Source organism: Siniperca chuatsi, linkage group LG16 (genome assembly GCF_020085105.1).
Source record: "Siniperca chuatsi isolate FFG_IHB_CAS linkage group LG16, ASM2008510v1, whole genome shotgun sequence".
NCBI lineage: Eukaryota > Metazoa > Chordata > Actinopteri > Centrarchiformes > Sinipercidae > Siniperca > Siniperca chuatsi.
Genome location: NC_058057.1, coordinates 10,099,653 through 10,112,919, shown reverse-complemented (window position 1 = coordinate 10,112,919; position 13,267 = coordinate 10,099,653). Strand labels below are relative to the sequence as shown.

General features: G+C 41.2%; 1 protein-coding gene across 1 annotated transcript; it reads left to right on the top strand.

The window, feature by feature from the left end:
- The first annotated feature begins 1,290 nt into the window (after positions 1–1,290).
- On the top strand, positions 1,291–8,665 carry trib2 (tribbles pseudokinase 2). The gene is made up of 3 exons (XM_044169411.1): positions 1,291–2,743; positions 4,302–4,594; positions 6,504–8,665. The coding sequence occupies exons 1-3, from the start codon at positions 2,474–2,476 to the stop codon at positions 6,976–6,978; spliced, it is 1,038 nt and encodes a 345-aa protein (XP_044025346.1). The 5' UTR covers positions 1,291–2,473; the 3' UTR covers positions 6,979–8,665.
- Positions 8,666–13,267: the final 4,602 nt, after the last annotated feature.

The following is a 13,267-nucleotide window of genomic DNA, read 5'->3' as shown; positions in this document are numbered from 1 at the left end:
GACTAAAGCAAAGCTATTGTATAGCGAAGAATGTCCCAGCATTATAACAAAGAGCAAAGTGGGTGGCTCACAGAGATTATATCACAGAACCCAGAAACTATACATACACATAAGCTCGAGGGCTGAAATATAAAAGCTTGTGGGTGCGAACACTGAGATGAGAGGCCTCTATGTGAAAAATGCATTTCAGTGTTGCGGGGGGTTTATTCAGGCAGGCAGCGAGAAACGAAGATTTAGAATAGTGCATGTTTGTGTATGCGTGTGTGCACTGCTACTGCAGGGGAACAAAGGTTAAATTGAACACTTCTGTCAGTGTCTTGCATCCAGCTGCAAGCATGCCTCTCACCGCCCCGGATTCCTAAATGGAATTGCACAATCCTGCTGTCACACCCCCTGGTAATCTAGGAAGAACAATGAATAATGAACCTCTTCCATCCTTAGCTTTGTAATGTATTACAGGGGCACAACTCTGCAAGACGGGAATGCGTTACAAGAGACGTCTCAAAAGCACACAGCCAGCTTTTAATAATATCTGTGATCAAAGATCTTTTTTTCGACACTTGGCACAAAAATCTGGACTAGAATCCCAATTCATAGCATAGCCAATAACTTGCTTTTACATTTCAAACATGCGCATAAGTAAGGACAGAGCTTTAACCACTGGTTAATGTCATTGCACTCTGCACTTGCACACTTGCACATTAAACCATCTAACACTGGGCCTTAGCCCCCTTTTTTTCTTTTTTTCATCATGTGTTTCATGCTCCTATATATACTGCATTCCTGTATTGTATTTTTAATTCATTCATAAAATCCTATCATAATGCATGTTTTTTTGTTGTGTTCATTGTAATTTTGCTTACATATCCTTGCAGAAGAGGAAACTTGCAGTGCAACAGCGAGTCATATCAGTAGCATGTTTAATGTTTAAATAAATACAGTCTAACAAAATGGCTGCATAGTGTTTTTCATTTAGATGACACCATGTTGGCGTTGATGCAGATGAACATCAGTTCTGTATAACTGTGCTGTATGGCGTATATAAGCGTGCTATTGTGACGGAGGGATCCCCCTTGCTTTCCCCTGAATGACATTTCAGGAGGAAACACATTTGTAACACAGCACTTACAGTAGCTATACTCTCACTCCCATCACCGCCCCCTCCCCATCCAATTTACCAGCGTGCGATGCATTTAGATTCCTGGGGGTGTAGCCACTCTACATGGTTCTCACATGACTGCACTGCATATTATAACTCAGGTTGGAAGCCAATGGGTTTCGATGTGGGAGTGACGTCAAGGGGCGGGGCTGTTTGCTCTTGTGTGTGTGTGCGTGCGTGTGAGCGTGCGCGTGTAGAAGCCCCCTCCGCCAGGCAACTCTCTCGCTCTGTACAGGCGCAGTGTGTGCAGTGTGTGCAGCTCGGCTGGCCTCCCTCCGCACTGAATGGACTAGATTCCCAGCCACGTAAGAAGCACAGCGGCACCACGGGAGAGAGGATGTCCTGCTGAATCAAGGGATAGGCCTGGGAAAGTCGGCCGGCCGTCCCTTCCTTCCTTACAGCAGCTTACAGCAGCAGACATACAAGACAGACGACACTTTTCTTCCATTGGACTAGACCAAGAAAAAGAAAGAGGACGTCGACTCCCGCACACAAAGAGCTACAGCAGTTTTTTTTCCGGATGGGGTTTTCTCCTTATGTGGTAGATGACAGTCGCCGTGCATGGATATGATCCTGGGGAAAAAGGCCGTGCACTGACCTAGTAATAGTTAGCCAAGGAAGCTAACTAGTTAGCTCTGCACCTGCTAGCCATCATTTGTCTGTCAAATTTCGACTAAATTCAGCAGCTATAATTAGCTTGCAAAACTTGCTTTATATATTTTTGCTTGTGCATTTTTTTTCCTGTGCCTGCAAGCTGTACCCAACAAATTATTTCCGTTTTATGAAACGTGCCATACCATTAACCGGCGAGATAAGCTAGCAGACGAGCTGCCGGTTAACTTCGCACTCTTCATTCATTGTCAAAGCTGAGTTGTGGTTGCCTTTGTTACAGTTTTGTCTTGCCTGCTCGCACTGCTAGCGTTAATGAAATTGCAGCAGGTCTGTACAAAGGGTTTTCAGTCGGCTTTGGGCAGTAAGTCATTTTAGCCTGGCCTTATCTCTTGAATGGAAAACAAAGGGGGGCAAATGAACAGTTGAACTCTGCAAAAAAAAAATTACAGACCTCCTTTTTGTTGTATTAAAACCAACGAGCCAGCTTTGCCTGTTGATAGTCTGCACATTCTCCAACAGCAAGGTGCAGTTAAATCATTTCTTCATCTGTTTTTTTTACGTTATTCAAGATATACAACAGTATCGGACGATTTGTGATATTGCACTGAGTTTACGACAAAGTGGTGCCCTAATCGAAGGAGGAGGAGAAGAACAAGGAGGAGGAAGGCCCCCGATTTTGTGGAGTTATCACACTTATTCCTCATGAACATACAGAGGTCAAATCCAATTAACATTTCACGTTATGGGAGATCGCGGCACAAATCGCACGATTTCGAAGAATTGTCTTGCTTAAGGACTACAGAGTCGCACCAGAGTTTCAGTCCCAACCTCGGGTCCCCCAGCCCGCCGGAGACCCCGGACTCCTCGCACTGTATCTCCCGCATCGGGGACTACCTTTTGTTGGAACCACTGGAGGGAGACCACGTTTTCAGAGCCGCCCAGCTGCACAGCGGGGAAGAGCTCGTATGTAAGGTTAGTAGGCAATATGGTAGACGCATCCTACCTATATGCTCCCAGAATAGCTTCTCTACCTTTATAATAAAATAAAATAACATTTTCAAGACAAAATAAAGCGTTCTTACAGGTCCCTCACCTTTGCATTCGTTATCACATGAATGATTATGGCTTTATTTCGATACATATTACCCCAAATGTAATAAACATACTATACAGAGAAATACTGAGGGTGTATATGGGTTGGCTATTGCAGCAAATCTACACCCCTCAACTTTTTAATAATTGCTTGAATTGTAAATAGAGAGCTGGCAGAGCAGCCTAATGGAAAAAGTGAATGGGGCCAGCTGCATGGTTTGGATTGCATGATGTAACGTTGACAAAGGAGTGAGTAACCACGCACACACTCCTCTCCGTGCTATTCTCGCTTACCCGTGGCTTCTCTTTCATAGTGCAATGCTATAATCGTATTATTTCACTCTTGGTTTTATATTTGGTGCATACAAATAGTCATATTGCACCTTTTACACCAAATGTTAGTGGGACTGTAATCTTTTGAGAACAGTTGTATTGAGAGAGAGAAAAGCACACAGGGCCAGGGAACTTTACAAGTTCAGCCAGCTGCTGTGACATTGGCTCCAGCATTGACCCCTCTAATCATAAGAAATAAACCACTTTTCTCTCAAGGTTGAGGACAACCTCATGGCCAATCCTCACCACATTTATAGCTCATATTGACTTTCCTATATTACTGATTATAAGGGCAGTGGGGTTGTCCCCGAGGTACATTCCAGCTTTAAGCAGACTTAAGTGGCTTGATGAATTGAGACGATAGTTATATGCACCGTTGGACTCATAAGGTATGACATATCCAATAACCCGTACCTTTTGACTCGAGATAATGTTTCGTCATGGCAATAACAAATTAATGGCCTTTGGCACAGCCTGTGAGCTAACTGCCTTTTGACCTCATGTGCTTTGTGCTGGTTTCAATACAGCACCAATCAATCCCCACTTCCAGGATTGATCATTCCTGCCAAGCTCGAAGCCTAAGTCACAACTTAAGATCTTGTGACCTGTGGGGTGTATTTGACTGTGAGCAGAGAAGCCCTCTCACCTGAACTGGTTGTACTGAAAGTCAATTGGGAGGGGGGACAGGGGTTACTATGGAAACAAAAGAGACACTGCAACCCCAGGCTGCAGTACAATAGCGTTCACTAACATGATGCTTTCGCTTTGCCTATGTGCAACCGTACTCCCTCTGCCAAAAGAGTAAACACAAGTTTGGTGTCACAAGAATGTGGTAGATTGCTCACATTTTAATTAAAAGACAATTTGAAGCTCTTTCAGTTGGATTTAATTGTTTGTCTCCAAAGTGGGAAAGGGAGAAAATTGACTGTTTGGCAGATATTCTCACTCTAAGATCCTCACACAAAAGCAACCACCTAATGAGACAGTTGCACTCATAAATCACCCTAGATTTAAAAAAAAAAGAAAAAAAAAAAAGAAGAAGAAGCAGCTACTTGGCTAAAATGTCGACTGTAAATATAAATGTTTTCCTTTCTTATGATTACAGGTTTTTGACATCGGCCGATACCAGGAGTCACTGGCGGCCTACTTTGCGCTGGGCCAGCACCAGCATATTAACCAAATCCTGGAGATCTTGCTCGGGGAGACTCGAGCCTATGTGTTCTTTGAGAGAAGCTATGGCGACATGCACTCTTTTGTCCGCACCTGCAAGAAGTTGCGGGAGGACGAAGCTGCCAGACTCTTCTATCAGATAGCCTCAGCTGTGGCACATTGCCACGACAACGGACTGGTCCTCCGTGACCTCAAACTGAGGAAGTTTGTCTTCAAGAATGAGGACAGGTGAGTTCTGCTGAAACCGTAGTCTCTGTTGAGCGTTGAGTATCACTGTGTGCTTTGACGTTATTTCTCTGTTTCATCTGTACATGTTGTATGTGCTATAACAACCGTGTCAGTATTATCTGTGTTATATCTCAGGTTACATTAAGGATAGTGTAAACTGAGACGATGTAAGTCTGACATGCCTCTCCCAGATGTTCTGCAGAGTACAGGAAACATAAGCCCTTTGTGTCTCCCCAGTCTATTTTTGTGCACAAAGTTTAGTAGTGGATATGACACACATATACCGTATATGTGGCATATGGACTCACACTTGGGGAGGATCATTGCAGAGCAGTTATTCTAACAGCAGGGACAGAGAAGGTACCAGGATTAGCTTTTGCATGACCAATGATCAATTAAGGCGAGCTTTTGCCACTGCTGCACTCCTGTAGATGATCAGCAGGAGAAATCTGTAGAATCACACAGCACAGGTTTACTGACCCCTGGTGGCAGCATTTGTTAATTACATGCATAAAAGCCAGGCATCTGTTGCCACAGCAACCTGAGAGCACCTTTTTTATTAATGAAGTTTTGAAATTTTAATAGATGTCGATTCAGACACAAAACGACACTTTTTTTACTTATGTCAATGCTAACGCTAAAGTTTCTTAGGGAAACTTCTTTACAACACCCATGGCAGAGGCACAGACACCTTGATGCCCTCTATCTGAAAGTGTGACGTCACTGTTTGGCGCTAACTGCGGAAAAGGGAAGTTGAGCTGCTTCACATATTCAATACGGGTCCAATGACCTTGAATGTTACACCGAACTCCTCATGAGCTGGGATCCCAATAAAGACCATGTGCTACTATAAATAATGGGCTAAGTCTTTTTTTTGTTTTTCTAAGCCCTCTTAACTGTAATTGCAGGTTTGCACATGTCTCTAAATTAGCCTCTTATCCAGGCAGTAATATGCTGTATTTAAAAAAAAAAAAAGCACATGGCACTTTATCTGACAGAGGAACAATGGGCATTTGGTTCAAGGAAACAATAGAATTTTCCTGATTGGAAAATGTGAAAACACTCTACAGCATATTAATGAAAGCAAATTACTATTACTGACAATGAACCAGTGAGTGGGCTAATGTGCTAAAGTGTATCCATGTGTCACAGACGGCCAAAAATACATTCTTGAATTTATCTAAGCCCGTGCTTCTGAGTTTAATTTTCCTAGTGGCTCCCAGTAGATAATATCACACGCCCTGGCTCTTTGTCTGGTGCATCATGTCTCATGGACCTCACACGCAGATGGCAGCCTTTGCACATCCCCACAAGTGTCTCTTACCACGCACGTCGAAAATGTTCATGCCTGAGAGATTCTTTAGTGACAAAGCTTTGGAACAACCAGCCATTATTATCAGTACTCAAGGATATTATAGCTGCTATTGTGAGGTTTAGAGAAGACTGCAAATAGATGGTATTTTGAGGGGAAAGAGCAGGGGGATAAAATCCACATTGCCGGTTCCTTGATTCTCTGAGCGAAACAGCTCAGTGCATGAAACTTAAGACGATCAGTCACCCGTAATTGTGTTTCTTTTGAATTGTGGAGATCTGTTGAAAAGCCTATTTGTACGTTGATGCTTTTTGGCTGGGCTTTTATCTAAGTGAAAGGAAATGTCAAACTTAAGCCTAGAGCATTATCTGCTCTAATTCCTCTGATATACAAAAGCGATGGATCTAAAACACTTAAGGTGTCCATCAGAGCAAATTACCCCACTTGAGTGTCTTTTTTGTATTTCATTTTTTTAAAAGTTGGTATTGAAAGATTGGAGCTATGATAGTAATTATCAGATAATTATATGTGTCCATTGTTTTGTAAAGCGGTATCATTGTGTTCAATGTGTTTTTTGTTTCACTTGTGTGTCTCCAGAAGCCTCGTGAAGCTGGAGAGCCTTGAGGACACTTATATCCTGGACGGTCATGATGACTCCCTGTCAGACAAACATGGCTGCCCAGCATATGTCAGTCCTGAGATCCTCAATGCCAACGGCAGCTATTCGGGGAAGGCAGCTGATGTCTGGAGTCTGGGTGTCATGCTTTACACCATCCTCGTGGGGCGCTACCCTTTCCATGACGTTGAGCCTGGCTCTCTGTTCAGCAAAATCCGCAGGGGCCACTTCAACATCCCTGAGACGCTCACACCCAAGGCCAAGTGCCTGATCCGTTCCATCCTCCGCCGGGAACCCACAGAGCGCCTCACCTCTCGAGAGATTCTGGAGCACCCCTGGTTTGTCGCCTCCGGGGCACTAGGGGGCGCTGCGGTGCACGGCAGAGGAGAAAGAGAGCAGGAGCAGATGGTGCCTGAGGTGAACATGGAAGAGGAGCTGGAGCAGTTCTTCAGCTGAGCAAACACCAAGCACAAACAGACGACTCCTCCACGGTCGGCTCGCCACGCTCACAGCAGAGCCAAAAAAAACAGTAGTTTAGAGATTAATAGGTGAACATTTGTCACTCATAATAAAGGTGTTTCCATCCTGTTTCCTTTTCCACCATTTCATGGAAAACCTTGAGCCTGGCATGACAAATGGCATCTATACGTCACCTGGCACTGCACTTCCCGTTCGGGGGTTTTGCTGCCAAACATGCAAGTTGCAAACAATGTAGCAAATGTTCTTTTTGGATCAGTTTGGTTTAATGTGGTGCTCATAAAAATAGACACATTCACCATTTTTGACACTATGGAAAGCATGAAGGGACATAAGAACACAGGAAACCAAGGAGAACAATTCAAAATGAACTGACAAACTGCAACACCACACCTTTTTTCTTACAGATTTTGTTTTGTTTTTTTGTCATAGCTTTAGGTAGTACCAATTTAAACCACAGACCCAGGGTCAGAAATCACAACCCCAAGTTCTATTGTTGTCAGCTCTCATTTGTCTCAATTTTACATTATTGATAATCCTGACAGTCACTAAACTTCGACGGCCTTGTTTTCAGTAATTTGTATGTTTCTGCCTCCTCAGTCTCTTAAGCCTTTACCACACTTTATTCACCACCACACTTTTATTTTTCAGTAACATTACTTTTATAAACAGTCATTTATTTTGTTTGTTTTTAAGCTATTCCACTCTGTTGTTACTGCTGCTTTAATATCACTCCCTAAACCTCAATCTTAAACAGTTTTTTCTTGGTAAGCCTCCATGGCATCATGCACTTGATGTCTTAGGTGGACGATTGACGAATGGACGATTCGACCTCTTAAAATTAGTTTCCTCTTATTTAAATTCATTCTTCAGTTGTAGGAACGAGAACGTAACATTTATTTAAATTGTAACAGCTATATATATAAATAAATATATATAAATAAATATATATATTTAAAACTACATTGCAGGGTTTTTCTTTATTCAGAGATTCCTTTTTCATGTATGATGTAGGCAATATCTTGACACAGGACAGGCACAATGAGGAAAATGTCTGAAGTTTTAGAATACACAATATCTTCTGTGCCAGTATTCTGGTGCCCCAACAGCCCCTGCCACCCGGTCTCCCTCATTTCTTTTGAAAAACTTGATACGAGATATTCAGTGATTAGTATTGCTATGACATGCTCACTCCAGGACCTCATGTTAGTTTTCTACTGCCTGCGTAGGTTCTGTGAAACGATCATGCTCGGAATGGGTACTAGTGGACATGTTTTGTCGTATCTCAATGTTACTTGAATTTGTGTTTTTATCTAGTCATTGGCATGTGCCCCATGAATGCTATAGCCTGCCTAGCAGGGTAGGGGCGGGGGTGGGGGAGGGTGTGTTTGTTTTTTAAGAAAAGTTAAAAACATGAAAATTTTCAATTAGCTACTTTTCTGAGTTGCTTTTCAATAAAAAAAACCCAACTATTGCTTTTACTGTTTTTGTAGACTGAGCTACGTTTTATTTAAGTTGGTGCTGATTTGGTGCTAATGTTTAGTCCTTTTGTTTCATGGAGGGGGGTGGTGCATGGTGGGATATCTGCCTCAGATGTTCTGATTGTATCGTAACAGATTCTGGTGTTTTGTCCAAATTTATTCAGTAAATAAATTGTGAACTGCTATTTGACTTTGTTGTTCTTTTCCATACACTTCATCAGCGCATAGAATTAAAGCTACAAGACGACACAACATGCAGCATTACAAAGGCGTGATGTGTTCGTTTGGTCCATAATACATAAAACGATTTTCGTAAAATTGCTCATATGTTACAAATATTCCATGAATTATGAAATGCAAATCTAAAGTCAAACATCGTCTCTGATGTGTCAATAATAAAGTGTAATTGTGTAAAATACATTTTGATAGCTTATCAAAAGTCTCCTTTTCTTTGATATTTGACTAGAAGGCGAGAGACGGCTATTCATCCCCAAGCCACATCTAAGTGATTCCAACTCTGTGATGTGGAGATTTTACAGTCCATTTTATACATCCACATAAAAAATAATTATTTTTCACTTCCAGTACACTCTCAGCCAGTGTGCCCTAACAGAAGCACTTCCCAGTTGATTATGAGATTGCAATCACCGACAGAACTTGAATGAATTCCAAATGAGCGAGGAGAAAAAGGCGTTTGCTCCATCTGAACCGCTCTGTCAGCCCCACTTCATCTAAATGATTGCACACATGAGGCATTAGGAAAAAGCTCTTTAGTCGAATATTTTTCCTGGTGGCACTCTCGTGAGAGACCCTTATCCACAGTCTTTTCTTTTTCTGTTCAGTATGACAGCATTGGAGTTCACTGACTCTGCTGACACACTCATCCTGTCTGTGAGTCCCTCTGAGGAAGAAAATCACTTCAGATTCCATTTGTTCATACAAACTTACATACATGCAACAACATCTGTGCACATGTGTGTCTGTGTGGTTGTGTGTGTGTCACCTGTCATGTTCATGCAGAGTAAACTTGATTAAGGTCATATCTATCAGACAAGGAGGACAGCTGTTGTAATAGCCCAAATGGTCGCGATCTCCCTGTTTAAAAATAGGATAAATAAACATCCTTTGGCACACAGTGACAATTTAAAGCCGCTCAGCACCTGCTGGTACACTGTTTTGACAACCTATGTGTTTCATAGATGACATATCCCTGCCTCCTCTTCCAGCTGATTCCTCTGAGCTGACGTTATTGAAGACCGAAAATGATTTCACAATCGAGGTACTGTGGAGCTTTCGTGGCTAACCAGATTCCAGGCAGCTTTCTTTGTAATCAAATGTGAAATAGATGGTCAGTGTGGCACCGTGTATTCAGATTTTTGTCAGCAAATTATAAGCAAAGCACGCCTGAAAATGGCAACTTGCTATGCAAATAAAGGATGCAAGAACAAAAGTGGTGCTCTGAGAGCTCAGTGGACAGGTAATTGCCTTCATAAACTTGAGCTAGTGAATGCTAGCCTGACCTCTAGTGGCACAAGTGGTGGAAGTAACAGGGGTGGAAATACCCCTAGTGTAAAAAATATTCAATTAAAATGAGTAGTGCTGTAATCTAAATTGTATTAAATATTTTAATAAATATAATTAATAAAAACAACTTTGGTGTTGCCAGGTTGTGGTTGGTGTTTATCTTCCTCCTGCATCACACTTAGTTTGTCTTTTTGTCTTTTTAATTCAATTGACCATTGACCTCTGACCTTCTGGAAAAGGGTTAAAGGGCATCTGGACCAACATCAACTTAGTAACATTTACAACTGCAGACTTCATGATAGATATTTTTTTAAACGGTCGAAGCAGCAGAGTCCCACACAACATGGCAGTAGCAGCTTCACAGCATAAACAACACTCCCTTGGTAAAACCTATTGCTATTTCTATTTTTGACAGAATCTGACCGGGTATATACATTTTGAAAATTCTAGTTACAAAAGTCATTACTGGTTGCAAAGATAGAGATTTAAAGGCTGGTGCAAGCCAAGACCAGAACTGGAGACAGCCACATTTCCTCCCCGGCTTGCTTGTATTGCCTGTTGACAGGAATGATTCATCTCATGTTTACACTATTCATTCAGTGCTGTGCATTTCCACAATCTGTCAAGCTGACAATAAAAGCTGTTGACATTCACAAACTTTTTCAAGACTTGGAAAACACACTAAAAACATCTCAGGCTCTGATACTGTTTGAGCTAAATAATTGATGTGTGTTTGCAGCTTATTTTAACACCAGGACAGTGACTTAGCTATTTAGTTAAAGGGGAAAACCATTCAAATCATGAGTTCATTTTTCCTTTTTGGAATTTAAATGTGTTTATCTAATGTCCTCAGCTTTCTGTCAAAAAGACAAACCAACATACAGTCTAGAAGTGCTCCATTAACACTAAATGGAAGATTAACTTTGGGGACAAATATAATTTTTTGTCTTACTTTAAAATCCATGTAAGTTATGGTTGCGCTGCTGGCTCCAAAACATATGCAGGAACACTCTGCCTTGGAAAATCCTGCTGTCACAGTAAACTTCTTTTGCAATCCTGTCTCTATGGAGATTAATATGAGTATGAAATAAAGGATTTAGGGAGGAAGTACTGTGGGCTATTTTCTCTGATGAATGGGAGATATTAATAATACTATCTCCCTACTGTGGGAGATAGATAGAGAAAGTCTCAAAGCTGACAAATGGAAAAGAAAATTTAGGATATTCCCTGTTTTTATTTTCCCGACATTTGAGGATGCAATACAATAAATACATACATAAATGCAAAGACGTGTGTTGAATGGGCACCTGGTTTGCCCTAGGATGATGTAGGAACTCCAGTGTTTTGCTCTTGAATAGTTAAAAAGTAATCTAGACATGTGATACTGTACTGTAGATGATGCTCATGTCAAGAAGTTTAATCAGCTTTGAGGCTAAATCGGGATGCATAAAGGTGAACAAACAAACTTATTTTGGGAGCAGCTCCAAAGGGAGCTATCCCCATGACCCCTAATGTCTTTTCTTATGAGACATTCTATAAACCCAATCACCACCAACATGGGAATTAATTCAGTAGTGTCATTATGTTTACCCAGAAACAGGAGGAGGAGGAATATTGTTTTCACCCTAAATTATGTTTTTGTGTTTATGTAATGGCCTCAGTAGTCTGTCAAAGCACAGAACCAGAGAATGATGTCTTAGGCTACTTTATAGCACTTACTTCTCAGTTCCTCCACAGGAATATAAGTATTCTGCAATTCAATTAACTCAGCCTTAGATCAGTTTCGATTTTATTTAACTCAGGGGAACAACAGCGGTGTCTCAGAGTGCTGAAAGTTTTTTTGTGTTCCACCAAGCTGCTCCAATTAAGGTTAATGGCATGGTTGTGTAACGATCCTGTTACAACAAAGCCCTTTTCTAACACCGCTGTTATTGTGTCTGGGCTTTGGCAGAATACAGGCGTCCCCCCACGGAGCCAGTAGGCTATAAAGGTGCTCCAGTGAGCCGGTCCCCAGGCTCTGCGCGCTTCACATGGGTTCCCTTGGGTGCTCTGGCAGCAGAGTTTTGTGGCAGGGCACCAAAGAAAACACACAGACAACAGATGGCCTCTGTTGTCTTCCACCCAGCCATGAGGCTTCTGCTGGCTCTGGGTTACAAAACCCACTGAGCAACAGAGAAGCAGTGAAGCCTGGGACTCAGTCAGGTGGATATGTGAGTCATATGTGAAGTAGCCTTCTTATACTGCAAATGATCAACAAACAACATATAGCTGTATTTTTTATATCAGAAGTGTAATTTTAATTCCTATATAACAATCTACTTTAGTTTGTAAGTATATCGTCTTGCCAGCATGCCTATAATCATTTATGGGGGCAGGTGTCACATTTCCTTTAATGGTGGATATATCATTTGTATAATAAAAATAGAAACATATTCCAAATCATGGAGTTAACATCTCATTTACATCTCATCGCATAAAAAACACTGTGACTGTATCAAACAGCTCTCTATAGCACTCATCCAGTAAAAACAAGCTATGTTCTTAGTTAAGATAATTGCTTTCAACACTAGATGGTGCTCAGCAACATAGCTTTTGAGTGGAAGCTGTTAAATGCAGACATGGACAGTTTTCATGACAGATTCCAAGAAGGACAACGTTTAGTTTCATGTTATGTTTTGTACTTTCTGGTGAAAGGGGGGTTATTTTCAAAAGACACACACAGATAAACGTGCATACAACATATTGTATATGTATATTCTCTCTGTTTTTATAAATTTGGGATTTAAAGGTATATTTCCATTATTCATTCAGACAAATAGTGAATGTAAATCCTGGCAGAGGTCTGTCTTGATGTTTAACTGAGATAATGTTTCCATTGACAGCTAAGGGTTAAATTCCAGCTAAAAATGTGCAGGTTTTTTCCGCATTGTGTGATCTTCCGCTTTTAAAGCCTCTGAAAACTTGGTTTGAGTCAAGTTTGTCTTGATATTATATTAATTGCTTAATATATTAATGACTGAAGTTTTGAATTGATTGTTTATGTATTAAAAGTTTAACAGTCAAAAACTGTCTGGGTGTGGTTTGATTGGATTTGACCGACAACATAAAGACATAAGAAAACAACCTAACAACTGTCATCAGATTTTGATTGGTGCACTGAAGTATGTGACATCACCCTTTTCCAACCAATCCCTGCTCACTTCAAAACAGCGATAAAAGCCCAGATAAAAACACAAACATAAAAATCTCTCATGTGAGATAAC

Excerpts from the sequence above, each read along its gene's own strand:
- trib2 (XM_044169411.1), top strand. The coding sequence starts at position 2,474 with ATGAACATACAGAGGTCAAATCCAATTAACATTTCACGTTATGGGAGA. Across the intron at positions 2,744-4,301 it reads GGGAAGAGCTCGTATGTAAG|GTTTTTGACATCGGCCGATA; the intron begins GTTAGTAGGCAA and ends TTATGATTACAG. Across the intron at positions 4,595-6,503 it reads GTCTTCAAGAATGAGGACAG|AAGCCTCGTGAAGCTGGAGA; the intron begins GTGAGTTCTGCT and ends GTGTGTCTCCAG.